General features: G+C 41.6%; 1 protein-coding gene across 2 annotated transcripts in view; it reads left to right on the top strand.

Annotated features, from left to right (window-relative positions):
• The window catches only part of LOC131077102 (coiled-coil domain-containing protein SCD2), a 114,328-nt gene that overhangs the window by 62,158 nt on the left and 37,081 nt on the right, over window positions 1-15,089 (top strand). For both annotated transcript variants that reach the window (XR_009113544.2, XM_058014532.2), the window contains exons 11-12: window positions 11,089-11,223; window positions 11,339-11,460. Coding sequence is in view for 1 of the 2 variants with exons in the window: in XM_058014532.2 (XP_057870515.2) it covers window positions 11,089-11,223; window positions 11,339-11,460 (257 nt within the window). In the remaining variant the exon portion in view is untranslated. The remainder of the gene's footprint in view (window positions 1-11,088; window positions 11,224-11,338; window positions 11,461-15,089) is intronic.

Below are 15,089 nucleotides of genomic sequence, written 5' to 3'. Positions count from 1 at the left end.
CCTCTGTCACTCGTCAGTTGGATTGGAATCCCATACCGCGTAATGATGTGTTCATATATGAATTTTGCTGTATTGACCGCCGAATTGTCCGGTAAGGCTCGTGCCTCCACCCACTTGGTCAAGTATTCTGTTGCCACTACAATGTATCTGCATTGTCGGGCTCTACTTGGTTTTAATGGTCCGATGAAATCCAATCGCCATCTCTCAAACAGTTCCTGGGCATTCGATGGGTTGAGGGGCATAAAATCCCTCTTTAATGGCCGTCCGGCCCGTTGGCATGTATCACAGCTCGTCACCCACTCTCTGGTGTCATTATGTAGTGTCGGCCACCACAGTCCTGCCAACAGAACTTTCCTCGCCGCGGTGTCGGGCCCCATGTGTCCACCTGCGGGCCCTTCATGTGCTTCCCTTAGGACACCCTGAATTTCCTCTTCTAGGATGCATCGCCGTAGGATCTGGTCGGGTCCCATTTTATACAAGAGGCCATTAATGAGTTGGAATGTCCTGCTCCTCAGTACCAGTTTCCTTCTTTCTCCTGGTGGCATCTCCCTCGGAAACCGTGATGTCGACAAGTATTCTCCCACGCTTGCGTACCAGGCGGGGAGAACCGTGATGCGAAATAAGTGAGCGTCTGGAAAATCTTCATTCACTCCTTCAGCTGGTTCTCTTGACTGGATTCTCGACAGTTGGTCAGCTATCACATGACTCTTCCCAGGTCTTACGATAATGTTAAATGTAAATTCCTGCAGCAATAGTAGCCATCGGCTGATTCGTCCTTGGATAATTGGCTTGTTTACCGGGTACATTAATGCCTGGTGGTCCACATAAAATGTGAACGGGGTGGCCAGCAAGTAATGTTGAAATTTCTGGACTGAGTACACCATCCCGAGGGCACTTCCCTTTCTGTGGTGCTATAATTTTTCTCTGCCTTTGACAGGAGTCTGCTTGCAAAGTAGACCGGGTGATCTAGCCCGTGGTTGCCAACCTGCGCCAGTGTGGCCCCTATGGCAAAATTAGATGCGTCAACGTGTACGTGGAACTCTTTGTCCCAGTCAGGATATGTTAGGATTGGCGCACCCACCAACCGTGACTTTAGTTCTTGGAAGGCCTCTTCCTGAGCCGTTCCCCATGTATATCGTTCACCTTTCCTTGTCAGCTTGTCCAGAGGGCAGGATACTTGAGCAAAATTTTTGATAAATCACCTGTGATACCCTATGTGTCCTAGGAAGGATTTGACTCCCGTGACATCTGTTGGTGCCTCCATTTCCACTATCACCCGAATCTTGTCTGGGTCAGTCTTGAGTCCAGCCTTACACACTATGTGTCCTAACAACTTCCCTTGAGGCACCATGAATCTGCATTTTGTGGGATTGAGTGCTAGGCGGGCTCGCCTGCATCTCTCCATGCATTCGCCAAGTGCAGCCAGATGTGTATCTTGGTTACTGTAGATGGACCAGTCGTCAAGGAACGCCCTGAAGTTCCCTACTGACATCTTTTCAAATATGTGAAGGATTATCCGTTGAAATGTCGCTGGTGCGTTGCATAATCCGAACAACATTCAATTATACGCGTACACGCCATCCTCCACTATGAAGGTGGTTTTTAATTTGTCCTCTTCGGCAATGGATATCTGGTTATACCCAGAAAATCCATCCATAAATGAATAAATTTCATGACCGGCCACTTCTTCCAAGATGCTATCCGTAAATGGTATTGGAAACGGGTCTTTAATGGTGATCACGTTAAGGCATCTGAAATCCACGTAGATTCGGATCTGGTTTGCCTCCTTTTTATGGGATATCACTATGGGCGACACCCACCCGCTGGTCTGCACTTTAAAAATAATCCTGACTTCGAGCATACGTTCAATTTCATCATTCACTCTCGCTGCATAGTTTTTATTCATTTTGTATGGCCTCTTCCGTACAGGTACGGCCCCAGGTACGAGTAAAATTTGGTGTACGCACAGTTCTGGCGGCACCCCTTTGAGGTCCTTATACGTCCAAGCGAATACATCCTTGTATTCCATGAATATTTTAAACGCGGCAGCTTTCAGGACTGGATTCCAATCGTCGCCAACCAGGATGTTCCTTGGCTTTGCTTCCGTGCCGAGGTTTGTAGGTTTTACGGAATCTTTGTACCGGATTGGTTTCGTCATGTCAAACCTGTGCGTTGGTACTTCGTTGACCGGGGCATCCCCTTCGGTGTATTCCCCGTACACTGGCGGAAATTCGTTTTCGTTCGGTTCCTTGTCAACCTGCAACATGTTGCACCCATACAGCAGCTCGTCGTCCTCCATTTGCCAGTGGAAGAGCCCATTAAGGGAATCGGTCTCGTCCTCAGAACATCCTTGGATTCCCAGGATGCCTTCTTCGTTCGGTTCCCTTCCGTACTTTCCTCTGTCAACTCCGCCCTCGCCGTCTGATTCCGATTCTAACGCGAGTTATTCACTCACGAGTTGTGTTTTCAGGTCGATTATAAATTTTCGCCCGGCTTTCTCCATTGACAACGTGTTACGCTTCCAGTTGTGATTCACTTTGGCTGCCACCAACCACCCTCTGCCCAGAATGGCGTCGTATCCTTTCTTGGCGAGCGGAATCACCACGAAGTCGAGGACAAATGGTTGTGTCCCGATGGTCACTTGTTGCGCCATGAGCGTTCCAAGGGGTTGGATACCATGTTGATCCGCTCCCACTAAGTTGAAGGTTGACGGCCATAGTGTCGGCTTGCCAAGCTGCTTCCAGGTTTCTTCCAGAAGCACATTCACTCCCGATCTGTCGTCAACAATAGTGTTAGTCAAAATGGTGCCAAGTATTCCCATTTCTACCACCGTCGGGTGCCGGCCACTGTATAGTGTCAGGACCAATGGGTCTGTAGGTGTTTTGCCGGAAACATCTGTATTCCGGGTCGCCTGACTGTGCGGAGTTACTTGCACCATACGTAGGAGTGCCGTACGTAATTGCGGCATCATTTCCAGGAGGTCCTTCATCTTCACAGGTACTTCAATCTGCAACATTTGCTTCAGGATATTTTCCTCCGCCTTAGAGTAGGAAGTACTTACCACTTCCTGGATGCTCCCTTGTGCCAACATTTCCTTCGCCACTTCAGCCTTGGCCTCCAGCGCCCGCTGCTTCTCCGTGCGAGGGTCCGGGTATGTGGCCTTCTTTGCCTGTGACCATGTGATTGCCAATACCCGTTCCTCCGTCCTGTCAATGTTGAGCAGGTTCACTCCTGACTTTGGGCAAGTTCCATCATCGTGGTCTCCAGGCCCGCACCATTTGCATAGTTTTTGTGGAGTTTCTTCTGAGGTGCATTCCTTGGCAAAGTGGCCCCATTGATTGCAGGCTCGGCACTGGATCATTGGCCGTCCCTTTGCATCATATTGGATCCGGCTCCTATTATTATTATTGGTTTTCCCCCCTCGCCGGTTGTTCCGGTATCCGCCAGATGATGCACTATTGTTGGCGGTTTGCGAAGTTTCGACGACCGGCTGCTCTTGCGTGAAGAGAACTTGTTGGCTCCTGGTTTTCATATTGTAGGGACATTCCTTTGTCAAATGTCCCGCAATCTGACAAATGTCGCAGAAAGCCTTCTTGGGGCAGGACCCCTTGGTGTGTCCGTCACTCCTACAGTCGGTACACCACACGTCGTTTTCTTCAGTCTTACTTGTACTCCCCTTCATGGCTTTGAATTCTTTCAGCATTCGTTCCATGTCCTTTTGGAGAGCATGCACCTTTTTACTCGATTCGCCACTGCTGCTGCTTTCCCCGTCAGAGTCTTCATCATTGTCAGATGAATATTTATTACTTTTCTTCTTCTTTGATGTTTTGTATTCGCTCTCGAGGTCCATCGCCCTATTATAGGCGTTGTCATATGACGTCGGGGGTACAATTTTCATCTTTTTTCGTAGGGAGGATTTCAATCCTTCAACGAACCATCGTTTCTTCAATCCCTCTGCTGGTTGGCTTTCCATTTTACCCAGCAATTCCTTCAGCCTCCTGCTGTATGCCCGTACTGTCTCCTTGGTACCTTGTTTGGTACTGTATATCTCCGTTACAATTTCATTGTCATCACGGAGCAACCGAAACTCCTCCGTGAATTCCTTCTGTAGATTGGCCCACGTGGCCACTTTTTGCTTGTCCACATCGGAGTACCAATCTATGGCAACTCCACGTAACGTGGCTGGGAACTGCTGTACCCAGTCATCTTGGTTTGTCACTCCGTTGGCGGACCAAATGGTTTCACATTTACGGCAGTGCCGTAAGGTGTCTTCCTTGCCGTCCCCTGTGAACTTTGGCAATTTTTGTTTACTCGCCATCCTGGGTCGTCTTCTTGGGGGCGGCTGTGCCTGTGTCTGTGACCCTGCGCTGCTTCCTCTGGTGGTGCCGGTGGTGTGTCCTGCGTGGGCGACTGGAGGTACGGTGTTTTGCTCGTCGTGTGTGGCACCTACACCTGTACGGTTGCCCTCCCCTTCGCTCTCACCCGTGCCCACTCCTGGTTCCCGTTGGTGATCTTCACTCCGTGGTGTAAGGGATAAGTTTCTAAACTGATCCTGAGTCTCTTCGACTAGATTTCGCCGTAACCTTGTTTCTTCCAGAAACTCTTCGTGGCTCCGCATCCTACGATGCTTTGGCGACGCGTAGAAATTTCCATCGGCTTCTGCACCCTCCGTGACACCTCCTTGGTTCCCCTCGGGCCACCCTTCGGCAGGTCATCCTTCGGCAAGTTGCCTCAGCCTCCGTCTACGTTCTACATGTTGCTCCAGAATCAAGGCCCTCTGTGCGGCCTCCCTCTCGTCCATTTCTGCTTTCTTATTTCTATCTTTATTCAAAAGGTTGGGCATTAATTGCCATACATTTCCATACTTCGCAATACATAAACAAAATTACGTCTTTATTAATTCATTTGTCGGATACAATCTTGTGTCGATGACACTTCTATTTAAATATATAAAGTTCAAGTTTCAATTCCCTCCTGGCCTGGCGCCATCCCGTTCCGCTTCCCGTCGGTTGCTGTCTTCGTACTGTTGCAGGATTTGTTGGCGTCGCTCTTCCTGGGCAGTCTCCTCCAGGCGAGCTTGTTGTGCCAGCGATGCTGTGCGTCGTGTGCGCGCTTGTGCGGGTGCGGGTGACCCGGGTTCGGTCCTCGACAACGACGCCAAATGTTTACCCTCTCGGGTGAATACTTAAAGCATAAAGTACGTAATGCAGAATAATGCCATAGATATCAGACAAGTATCAGATATGTTATTCCATTCATAATTCGTGTGTTGCAAGTTACATTCTGAAGTATATAAAGATACCGAGGGGGTGCGAGTGCCAACCATCGCACCGCAACTACCACCCCTCGGCTGCCAACTAACAAACCCAATTACGACTTAATTAACTAGTCTTATTCCCGTATACAATAATGCGGCTAACATACTTTATGCTTAACAATTATGAAAATGCTTAGTTTAGGATCTCTTGATGAGTATAGTAAGTTGCGTACTAATTCTCATTATATTTTGAGTTTTTTCTGCCCTTTGGAATAGTATGGGCTCCAATGGCACATTTAGGTGGATTTGGCCATTCTTGTCTAGTGAAATGCGGTGTTCCATGGGGACTCGTCCCCCCCAAAAAAACCCACGTCCTTGTAGGGAGATGTTTTCAAGACTTGGGGACTTGGGGGAAACATCCCCCCGTAGCACCACCACTTCTGCCACCTATGCCGGGGATGCCAATGGATTGCTTGCTATATGACACATGCCATTACATACTAATTGCAACCTTTAACTTTGTGAAAACTAGTTGGCCTTTCATGGGGCACTCACAAAGATGTTATATTGCAGATTTTGCCTTGAGGATTTCAATGCACCTCTATTTTTATATCAGCACCATCCCCCCACCACCGCTCCGCCGTCCCCTCACCGTTCCCAAAATGAGGCCCTTGGTCCCCCAATCCCTGAAACCCGTTCCCGCATCCCCCCATCCCATCGTTAGGAAACTCTGTGGAACATTGATTATATGTGAAAGGAAATATGTTGAGAATGTTGTCAAACAAAGATAATACTAGCTATTCACAATATATTCATGACAAACAATGGCAAGAGGACAATAGTCATAAAATCATGGAAGGAGCAGTCTATAATGACGGTACAATCCTCTAGGGCACACCCATGACAAGAGGACATAGATCCTTGTACAAACTTGAGGCCCCCCTGCCCAAAAAAATAAATAAAATAAATTTGACAATTACCATAAAGATGCGAACATGCATCATTATTACAAGTACTGATAAATTCCTCCATTTTTGAATCAGAAGCAGAGTTCTAATCATAAGTTCTACCATCAGCATACAACTCAACCTAGGACAGTGCAGACAAATTTGTTCTTGCCCATACAACCTTCCTCACCAAAGTGCATAAGTTTTAAAACCTATACAAACCATGATGCAGATCTTTTGAAATTGCAGAGATTGGAATTTAAATGAGGTCTTAAAAGGTGTCAAAGAATCCTATCCAACGATTATGATACGTTGCTATAGTTGTTGAGAATTTGACTCATTGATGTGCTTGTCCAAAGACTCACCAACCCTAGACTTCGTTATCAAGAAGATACAGTAAGTGGGCAAAGAGGTTAATAAGCAGTCTTAGAAGGTTCTAAACATACCATTTGACAGTCAGTGACAATTAAAAGAGAGGATACAGTCATGTGACTGTTGAAACGGGATATGAAAATTAAAGGTCCCCATGAAGAAGACAAACATAAAAAGAAATGTTAGTTAGAGGACAGTGACAGAACTCCCTGCCATACTCAATTTTGAAGCACGAGTTCATTTTTTTGTGTGACAGTAATGCCAAGGAAAGATAGCTCTTATGAGTATGAAGACAGTCATGTCCTAAATTATGAAAAGTCAAGGCCATATAATGCATGGGATAAACAAGTGATGCGAAAGGAGAAATTGATTTTCAGATTGGTGACATTTTGTTCTTCCTCTCTAAGGATGAGGGAAAACTTATGGACCTTGCCAGTTTCCAACTCTTGGTTTTATTACTAAGAGCTATTGGGAAGTACATGTTCACAAACCCAAAGAATACTAGACAGTAAATTGGACTACCACTTTAGGCGATTATGTCAAACTTATTAAGATTTTATTGACTGTGTGACAAATACTTTAACAACACTTAAAGGAAGTCATGGTAGTATATAATTGATTATAACCAAGATATTAAAAGAAACATCATTAGTGCAGAATCTTCAATTCATAAGTTATATCAGAGTATCCCAGCAGAAGCTAATTACAAGGATGAACTAAGGATTACAAATCTCCAAGGGTTGATTTAAGATCCTTCATATTGGCAACAAATTCAGTTAACAAGATTAAAACTGACATTGCTTGAGCACAAGCAATCTTGGGTGGGGTGGACTACAATGTCCCCTTTCTAAAATAGGATTAAATAATAAATTATAGTAAAATTAAAAAATTTCTATTATTTTTGTCATTCAAATCAGCAATTTGAGAAAGAGGGTTTGATTCATTAATGATTTATCAACATTATATGATTATGGTGCTTAACATTATCAGCCTGAATTGGAATTACTCTTGTTGAGTTTCAACAACATTCTTGGGAGGCAACTTGTCAGATTCCTCAACAATTGTGGAACTACAATCTATATCCATTGTACAATAAGCAAAATTATCAACAATACCAAAACCAGTAAAATTTCCTATTTCTTTTGAGCTTTTATCTAAAAGACTAAATAGGACAATCCATTTTCAGAAGGCCATTATTTTATATAAAACATGCATTAAGCCCTCTCAAATCACTGATTTTACAAGCATAAAGAGAATCATGTAATGGAACCACTATGAAGTTCGACTTATGTTAGCCTTAAAAAATAAAAAACTGTTAATTCATGACATCTTCCCTTTTATTAACTTCTCCTAGAGGCTTAAGAACACGTGGAAGCAAAAACCAGTGGAAAATCACAAATCTCATCTTATCTAGAAGATGATTTTTAAAACAATATCCTTGCGGTTTATAACAAGATCCCAGGCACATGCTATAAAAAATGACTGTTCAACGTGCCCAAATCTTTAAAATTTAATTTCTTCTGCATACTGTTATTCTTGAGAGAAACAAAAAAAGTCCTTTCTGAAGTATAGGGCAAAATGTTATATATAAACCCATATTTTTTCCCCATTTGGAGGCCAACCAACTATCAAAAAAATTCCTTGTAGGCAGAGCTTTGGGGCTAAAACACACAAAGATTCCAAAAGGTTTTAACTTTTTCCTCTTTTTTAAGAAATAAAAGCATCTCATTCAGGAGCCAAGGTAGTCAGAAAGGGTTGCTCGTTCTGGAAGCTATCTTTTTGCATTTGTGTTTGACTGGTTTATCCATTAGTTTGCACACAAATTCAGTTCCTTATGATTGAACCCTTATAGGAGTACACACATTGGGAGTTATGTCCTAGATCAGTTACATGCAACAGGGAGAGAATGTGGGGAAGAGTGAGCATTTTGAACTAACATGAAGTTAACAAACAAAAGACATAGCAAAAATAAAAAACGTACCTCTTTCAATACACAAAAATTAAAACAAAAAGAAAACACAGCCAAACAAAGGGAAAAAAATGGGACAAATCTGAATGAAAAAGCAGAAGGAAGGAAAACAATGGAGGATGACTTATCATGTTATACACCAGAGATCTCCTGACCCCTCCTATAGCTTCTCACAACCAATGTGTGTGTGTATGTGCGCGTGTGCGCATGTGCATGTGTACATATCTAAATATGTGTATATATATACATGTCTCTATATATGTATATATATAGATATCTATATGTGTGTACATGTCTCTATATATGTATATATATAGATATCTATATGTGTGTGTATATCAAAGAAACGGGAATCGCCTAAACTCGGCGAGTCCGAGTCCGAGTCATGCTCGGGGAGTCTCTGGGACTCGGACTCGTCCGAGTCTAGCGAGTTCGGCTCAAACTCGCCAGACTCGGCAAGTCCCGAGCCCCAAACTCGGCTACTGCCTGGGTTAAGTAAAATGACAAAAAAAAAACATTTTAAAAAGTTTTTGTAAAATGAATGGTCTCGTCTTTGTTCACTACAACCTCTGCTTGAGAATGAGAAAAATTAGGGTTACAACATGTCAGCCAATAGAAAAATAACACCTGACCCCGTCCTGTATCGCGATAGGGAGCACACAAGGGGTGCTGCCCCCAAACCCCCGTCGAAAAATATGGGGGGAAACTACATCGATAGAAGTAGGGAAAATTTAATCTTCGAGTCTGACATTGATTGGATCGACCAGGTAGATATAAAGGCTAAGATTGTAGCCATGGCAGAGGAGGAGCAAAGAGCACGAGCATAGACAGGAGATTCAGAGGCAGATAGTGACACGGATGTTCCTAATGTTGGTGAGCATGGCATGGTGTCACAGGGAGCAGCTATGGCTGTCGAATCAATCCGGACCTACCTTAGATGCCTTCGCAGGGGGCCGGGGCCGGAGGGTGCTGCCATGCAGGCTCCTCTGAGCCATAGGCTTGTAGTTGTATTTACCTTTGGTATTTGTATGAAACACTTGATGATGATCATATGATGACATGGATTTTTTATTCCATGAGTTTTGTAATATTGTATACATTTGACAATATTTATATATCTATGTTTGTTATTTCCTTCAGCAACAATTTGCGTTTATGCTTATGTGATTGATGTATACTTGTGTATGTAATCAAATGAGCCGAGTTTGATGATGTTATTGTGTCGTTAAGGTGTATTCAATAAAGGGTGCTTGAAACAAATTTTAAATTTTTAAAAATCTCTAAATTTCTTGAGTTTTTCACTTTCCCGAGTCCAGTCGAGTCTGACTCCGAGTCCCGAGTCCAAGCCGAGTCTGAGTCCCGTTTCTTTGGTGTATATACACACATCTATATATGCATACACATACACATATACATATATACATACATACACACATATACACAGCTTCCTGATTGCCATCCTTTTAGACCTGTGCATGAGAAATGCAGCATCTTACAATCAGATAGAGTTGCTAATATACATTGACCATGTGAATTAGCTCAGCTGACCTCCTTATTGTTAATCTCGATTTGGGTTTTCCACCATGATAAATTGTGTCATGCCCCTCTCAGTATGAATCTGTTCTGTGGTCAGCCTGACTACATAGCTTGACTTGCTCTGGACTCCACTGTAGTATGTGTAAATGTCTTCATTATAGCATTCTGTAGGCATTGTTCAATGGCTCATACACATGATCTTAATGGACTCTTCTAGAAAATAGTAGACACTGTTCAATGGCTCATACACATGATCTTTGCGCACTATATTTTCTCTTTTGTACCTGTCCTTGTTCTTGTTTCATTTAGTCCAGTATGATTTACTGTAGCAGAATCATTTAATTTTCTGGGTATATGAGTACAACAATTGGAGAGTATGTTGATGACAGGATTTATCAAGTAGGTAATATTCTTGTTGATTTTTATTGATGCCTTGATCTATAGTGCAGCATATTACTTTGTTCTAGATCTTGATAAGTTCCTATTTAAATGAGGGACCATTTCAAGGGCTTCAATCTATTGACGAGAAGTCAATGTTCTTGTTTCTCGCGCTTGATTGCTGATTGTCTAATTTGAGGTGAAGACCCACTTCTTTTCAGTGTGATTACTACTCTAGAATGGAAATGGAGATGTTCCTCACCAATTTACAAATAAAGAACACAGACATATTTACCTGTTGATTCACAGGCAGTTTTTATTTCTTCAGATGGATTCTAATTTCTTTTTCCTAGATCTAATCTTTCTTGGCTCATGCTTGGTTATTGAGGGGAAGCTATCAGCTTTCCTGTTATTATTGAATTGTACTATAACAACAGTTTCTAATCTGTCTTTTGAATGGCAGAATGTTGTTGAATTATTTTAGGCATGGCTTAAGCTTTGGACGTATCCTATGTGTGCTATAGTTGACATTATAATACTAGGCATGTAAAGTTTCTGGACTTAGGTTTGATGTAGTCAAATAATTATTCTACTAGCACAAAATAATTTACAGTTTCTGTTTTTTACAGGAATTCATGCAGAGATAGCTGGACCGAAGCATGAACATTGGTCATCTTTAGCTCCTCTTCCACTTGAGGTGGTTATCTCTGCTGGTCAGAAAGCGAAAGATGATCCTCGGAAGCAGAGTCGACAATCAGAAAATGGTAGACATTTAAATCCAGAAAATGGAAGCCTTTCTGAGTTAAGTTATTATTGGGATAGCTGTAATTGAGATCATATTAAAAAGTTCAAATATTTAGCCCCTATCCGCTTGCACAGGAAATGATGAACCTGAGAAGAAGAGTAAAGTTGTACGTGATCTGAATGATTTAACTGGGGAAGGAAATGTTGAGAGCATGCTTGCTGTTGAAAAGGGCTTGTGTGAGCTTGCCTCCTTGAAGGTAAGATTTCAAGAGCAAGGCACTGGCTAGTTTTCTTCCCAAGGTCTTCTCAGTAGACTCTCTTTTGTCAGCCCATGTATAGCGATGAAATATATTTTCAGCGAGTTCTGTATTGTGCTTAAGATTAAGAACATAAAGCTGCATAATCCATGTCATGGGTAGAAAGTTTTTGGAAAAAAAACTGGGTAGAAGATTTTGTATCAATGTTTTGGATGACTCTCCATGATCCATCATCAGGATAACAAAAATGACTTAGGATTATGGATGTTAGCTTCAAACATAATACTCATGATGCTAAAGGAGGGTGCCTAGTCACTAAGTATAAGTCACCATTTAATTACCAAATTTACAGTTTTAATGTTAAGTAAAATAGAATCACCATTGAATTACAATATTAAATGTTGTATTAGTAATAATCTATGTTCCCTAGGGATGTGTTCTTGGGACTTTTTTCGGTGTTCTTGTATTTTGGACATTTTAGGGATGCTTTGGAATTGTCCCTAGACCATCCCCTAATCCCAGCATCCCTTAGAAAATGTTAAGGAAATGGCAGGAAATTGTTAAGATGCCCAGCCACACCTGCCTAGAAAAGCGAAATTTAAAACATAAGAAGCTTGCAGCTCTTTGCCTTTTTTTTTGTGTTTTTTTCCGAAGTTGCTGAATCACCAATTTCCCTGCCAATTTTGGGTATAGTACATCCCAGAATTGGATACTACATAGAATCCCTATGGAATCAAACATAGTTCACCACTTTAGAGGAAAAAACATTTTTGCAACCCACTGGCTGAACTTAAGTGAATCTAATGTTGATGTGTGGCATTTCCAGGCATATTCCAATGTGATTCGGAAGTTGGGCACAATTTTGTGGGCTAATCTTCCCTTTTTTGGATGGATAAAAAGTTAAAACCTAGCTGATTTTGTTTAAAAAAGCATTATGTTTTGATTTCAATGTTTCACTGCTCCTCTACCCTTGATAATAGAATGAAAAGTCAAAACTTAAATGTTAAAACTGAACAATAAAAAATAAATTTTTTGTGTTCCACCAAGTTTCTGGGACTGGGATGGTAGGGAATGGGGTGGCATGTTTTGGGGACAAATAATCTGGAGGCCATTCTAGGGGATGACAAGGGACAGCAAGGGAATGACTACTAAAAGAAGGGAATTTTAGAAATATAGGGAAATTTCAAGTAGTCATATGATAACATTGATAAGGCATTTATTATATACATTATAGATATTTAATACACAACATTTACAACAAAATGCCCAAAGGCTTTAAGTTCCAACTAGAAAATATGCTGCTACCCCCGAGCTTGCAAAGAACTTGTGCAATTAATGAGCCTATTTCCCTTTTCTTAGGATTGTAGCAGTTGGCACAAGCAACATGTTCCTGACTTTGTATTGAGATTGGAAAGTAGGCTACCTCAATGAGACTGAAATTTTTCCCGTTATATGTTGTAAACCTGCAATTCTGTGACTGCGAAAACAACTAAAAACTTTTGGACTGAAACACCACCGTGAGAGGTACAAATGGAGCTTGAAATTTTAGGTATTGTTTTGCTTGATTTTCTTTTGAAACCCTGTTATTTTGCCAACTGCAATGGCTGAAAACTGATTTCAAATCTTAAAAATTTAATCCTAACATGTGACTATCACACACCATAAAGGAGCTTGAAAATCTATTGTTTTGCAGACCAAAATCTCTGATTTAGGGCTGAGAGTGATGTGGGGATCCACAAAAGAACAATAAAATATTTTTTAATTCATTTTGGGCCTTTTTAAAAAAAAATAATGTATTTGCAAGGGGATGGTTGGCTGTTCTTGGGATGGTCAGGGAATGTCATTGATGTCCTCAGTTGTCTTGGGGACAACCAATTGTCCATTCGGGTTTTTTGCCCAAAACAAATTGAGGCGTTCTCGTGTCTTTGGAATGTCCTCAGTATGGGGATGTGTCAAAAAATACTAGGAATGTATCCTCGGGGAACATAGGGAAAACCTTATTTGGATGTTATTCTGAAGCATAACAATATGCGACTGTTGCTCCTTCACTCTCAATCAGTCCAGAATCTTCCACCCCCAACTTGTCACCATGTAAAATCTCTTTTCATTATTTTAATAGATTTATAATTTAATTGTAAGTGTATATTATAAATTTAATAGTTTTGACTTTTAACACTGTATAATACAATAGCAGTATTACAGATTAATTTATATTTATTGATAAATATAAATTTCTAGTAATAAATACATAGTATAATAGTTTAATTTTTTATTTATTATTTAGGGTTTAGTAATTAATTTATAAATATAAACTTTTTTATTTTATTTGTAACAGATGTTTTTGATATAAAATGATAAGAGAAAGTACATCAAAGCATACCCTTGATCCAAGGGGTGTAATAGAAAAAACAACACAAATCTGGGCTGTCCACATATCCTTTTACAATAGTTACAGCAATAATTAAATTGCTATGCTTTCAATTTGCTCCATCTTTGAGAGGCTTCCACCCTCTCTACATGTTCCCCCTTTTGCTGCTGATTTAAGCAGCATCAGGTGGTTACCAGGAGGGGATTTCTTCCTCTTGACTGCTGTCCATCCATTCTCTGTGTGAGAAGAGACCAGCGTATTTTGGTCTACTTTGAATGGGGAATCTTCCCTCCCAATCTGCCAATACTTTGTCCAGCTGGATCATTTCTGATGGCAGCCTTATCTCTTGTACCAACATTTGCTGAAGGGTTCAAGGGACCAGAAGGAATAGAGATGTTGATATCTTGCCTGGAGTGGGTGTCTGTTGGAGGGCACTGCAAAGCTGCCGAAATCTTTGAAGGGGATTGTGAAGCTGCCAAAAGCTTTGAAGAATCAGACGTTGAAAGGCAAAATGCCCCCTCCAACATCACATCTTCCTATATTGACTCCGTCTACTTATCTCGAGGGGAAACCACATTCTTCCCAATGCATTTCGAGAGAACATCCACATTATAATGTTGAGGAAAGGCATTAGTCCACCAAGACTAGTGCTCAAATTTTGTCTTGGGTTTGGTACAATTTCTGGCCATGTGGCCAATTTCAAAGCATATCCTACACCGGAAGGGCAAACCTTCATTATCCAAAGGCTGAGACCAGCAACGATCATCAATCTTGAAAGTGATATTTGCTAGAAGGTCTCTTGAGATATCCATGTCCACAAGGATGTGGGCAAAGGTAGTGTGAATGAAATTAGAGGTGTCTGTGTCAATATCGAGGAAGTTAGCTAGAGAGTCCCCAATAGCTTTGAAGTAATCTTTGAACCAAAACTGAAGTGGGAGGTTCGCGAGACAGACCGAAACAAGTTTCATTGAAAATGATTCCTTAATGGGGTTGAAATTTGGATACCAGGGTTTAAGGAGTAGACTCTACTCCCAGCACAAACGTTCTTGGAAGATGGCATTCCGATCCTATTTGCAATAAAAAAATCATAATAAAAAAACCTTTTGCATAGTGGTAAACTTCCACATTATCTCTTTGCACCCATGATCCATTTGTGCAGATCTGCAAGCTTTGGCCATAAATGATTGAATTGGCCAATTAGGCCATTGGAGATATAGAACTGCTCCCCTTTGAAGATATCCTTTTTTAGATCCTCAGAATA

Source organism: Cryptomeria japonica, chromosome 9, assembly GCF_030272615.1.
Source record: "Cryptomeria japonica chromosome 9, Sugi_1.0, whole genome shotgun sequence".
NCBI lineage: Eukaryota > Viridiplantae > Streptophyta > Pinopsida > Cupressales > Cupressaceae > Cryptomeria > Cryptomeria japonica.
This window is presented reverse-complemented; position numbering and strand designations above follow the sequence as displayed.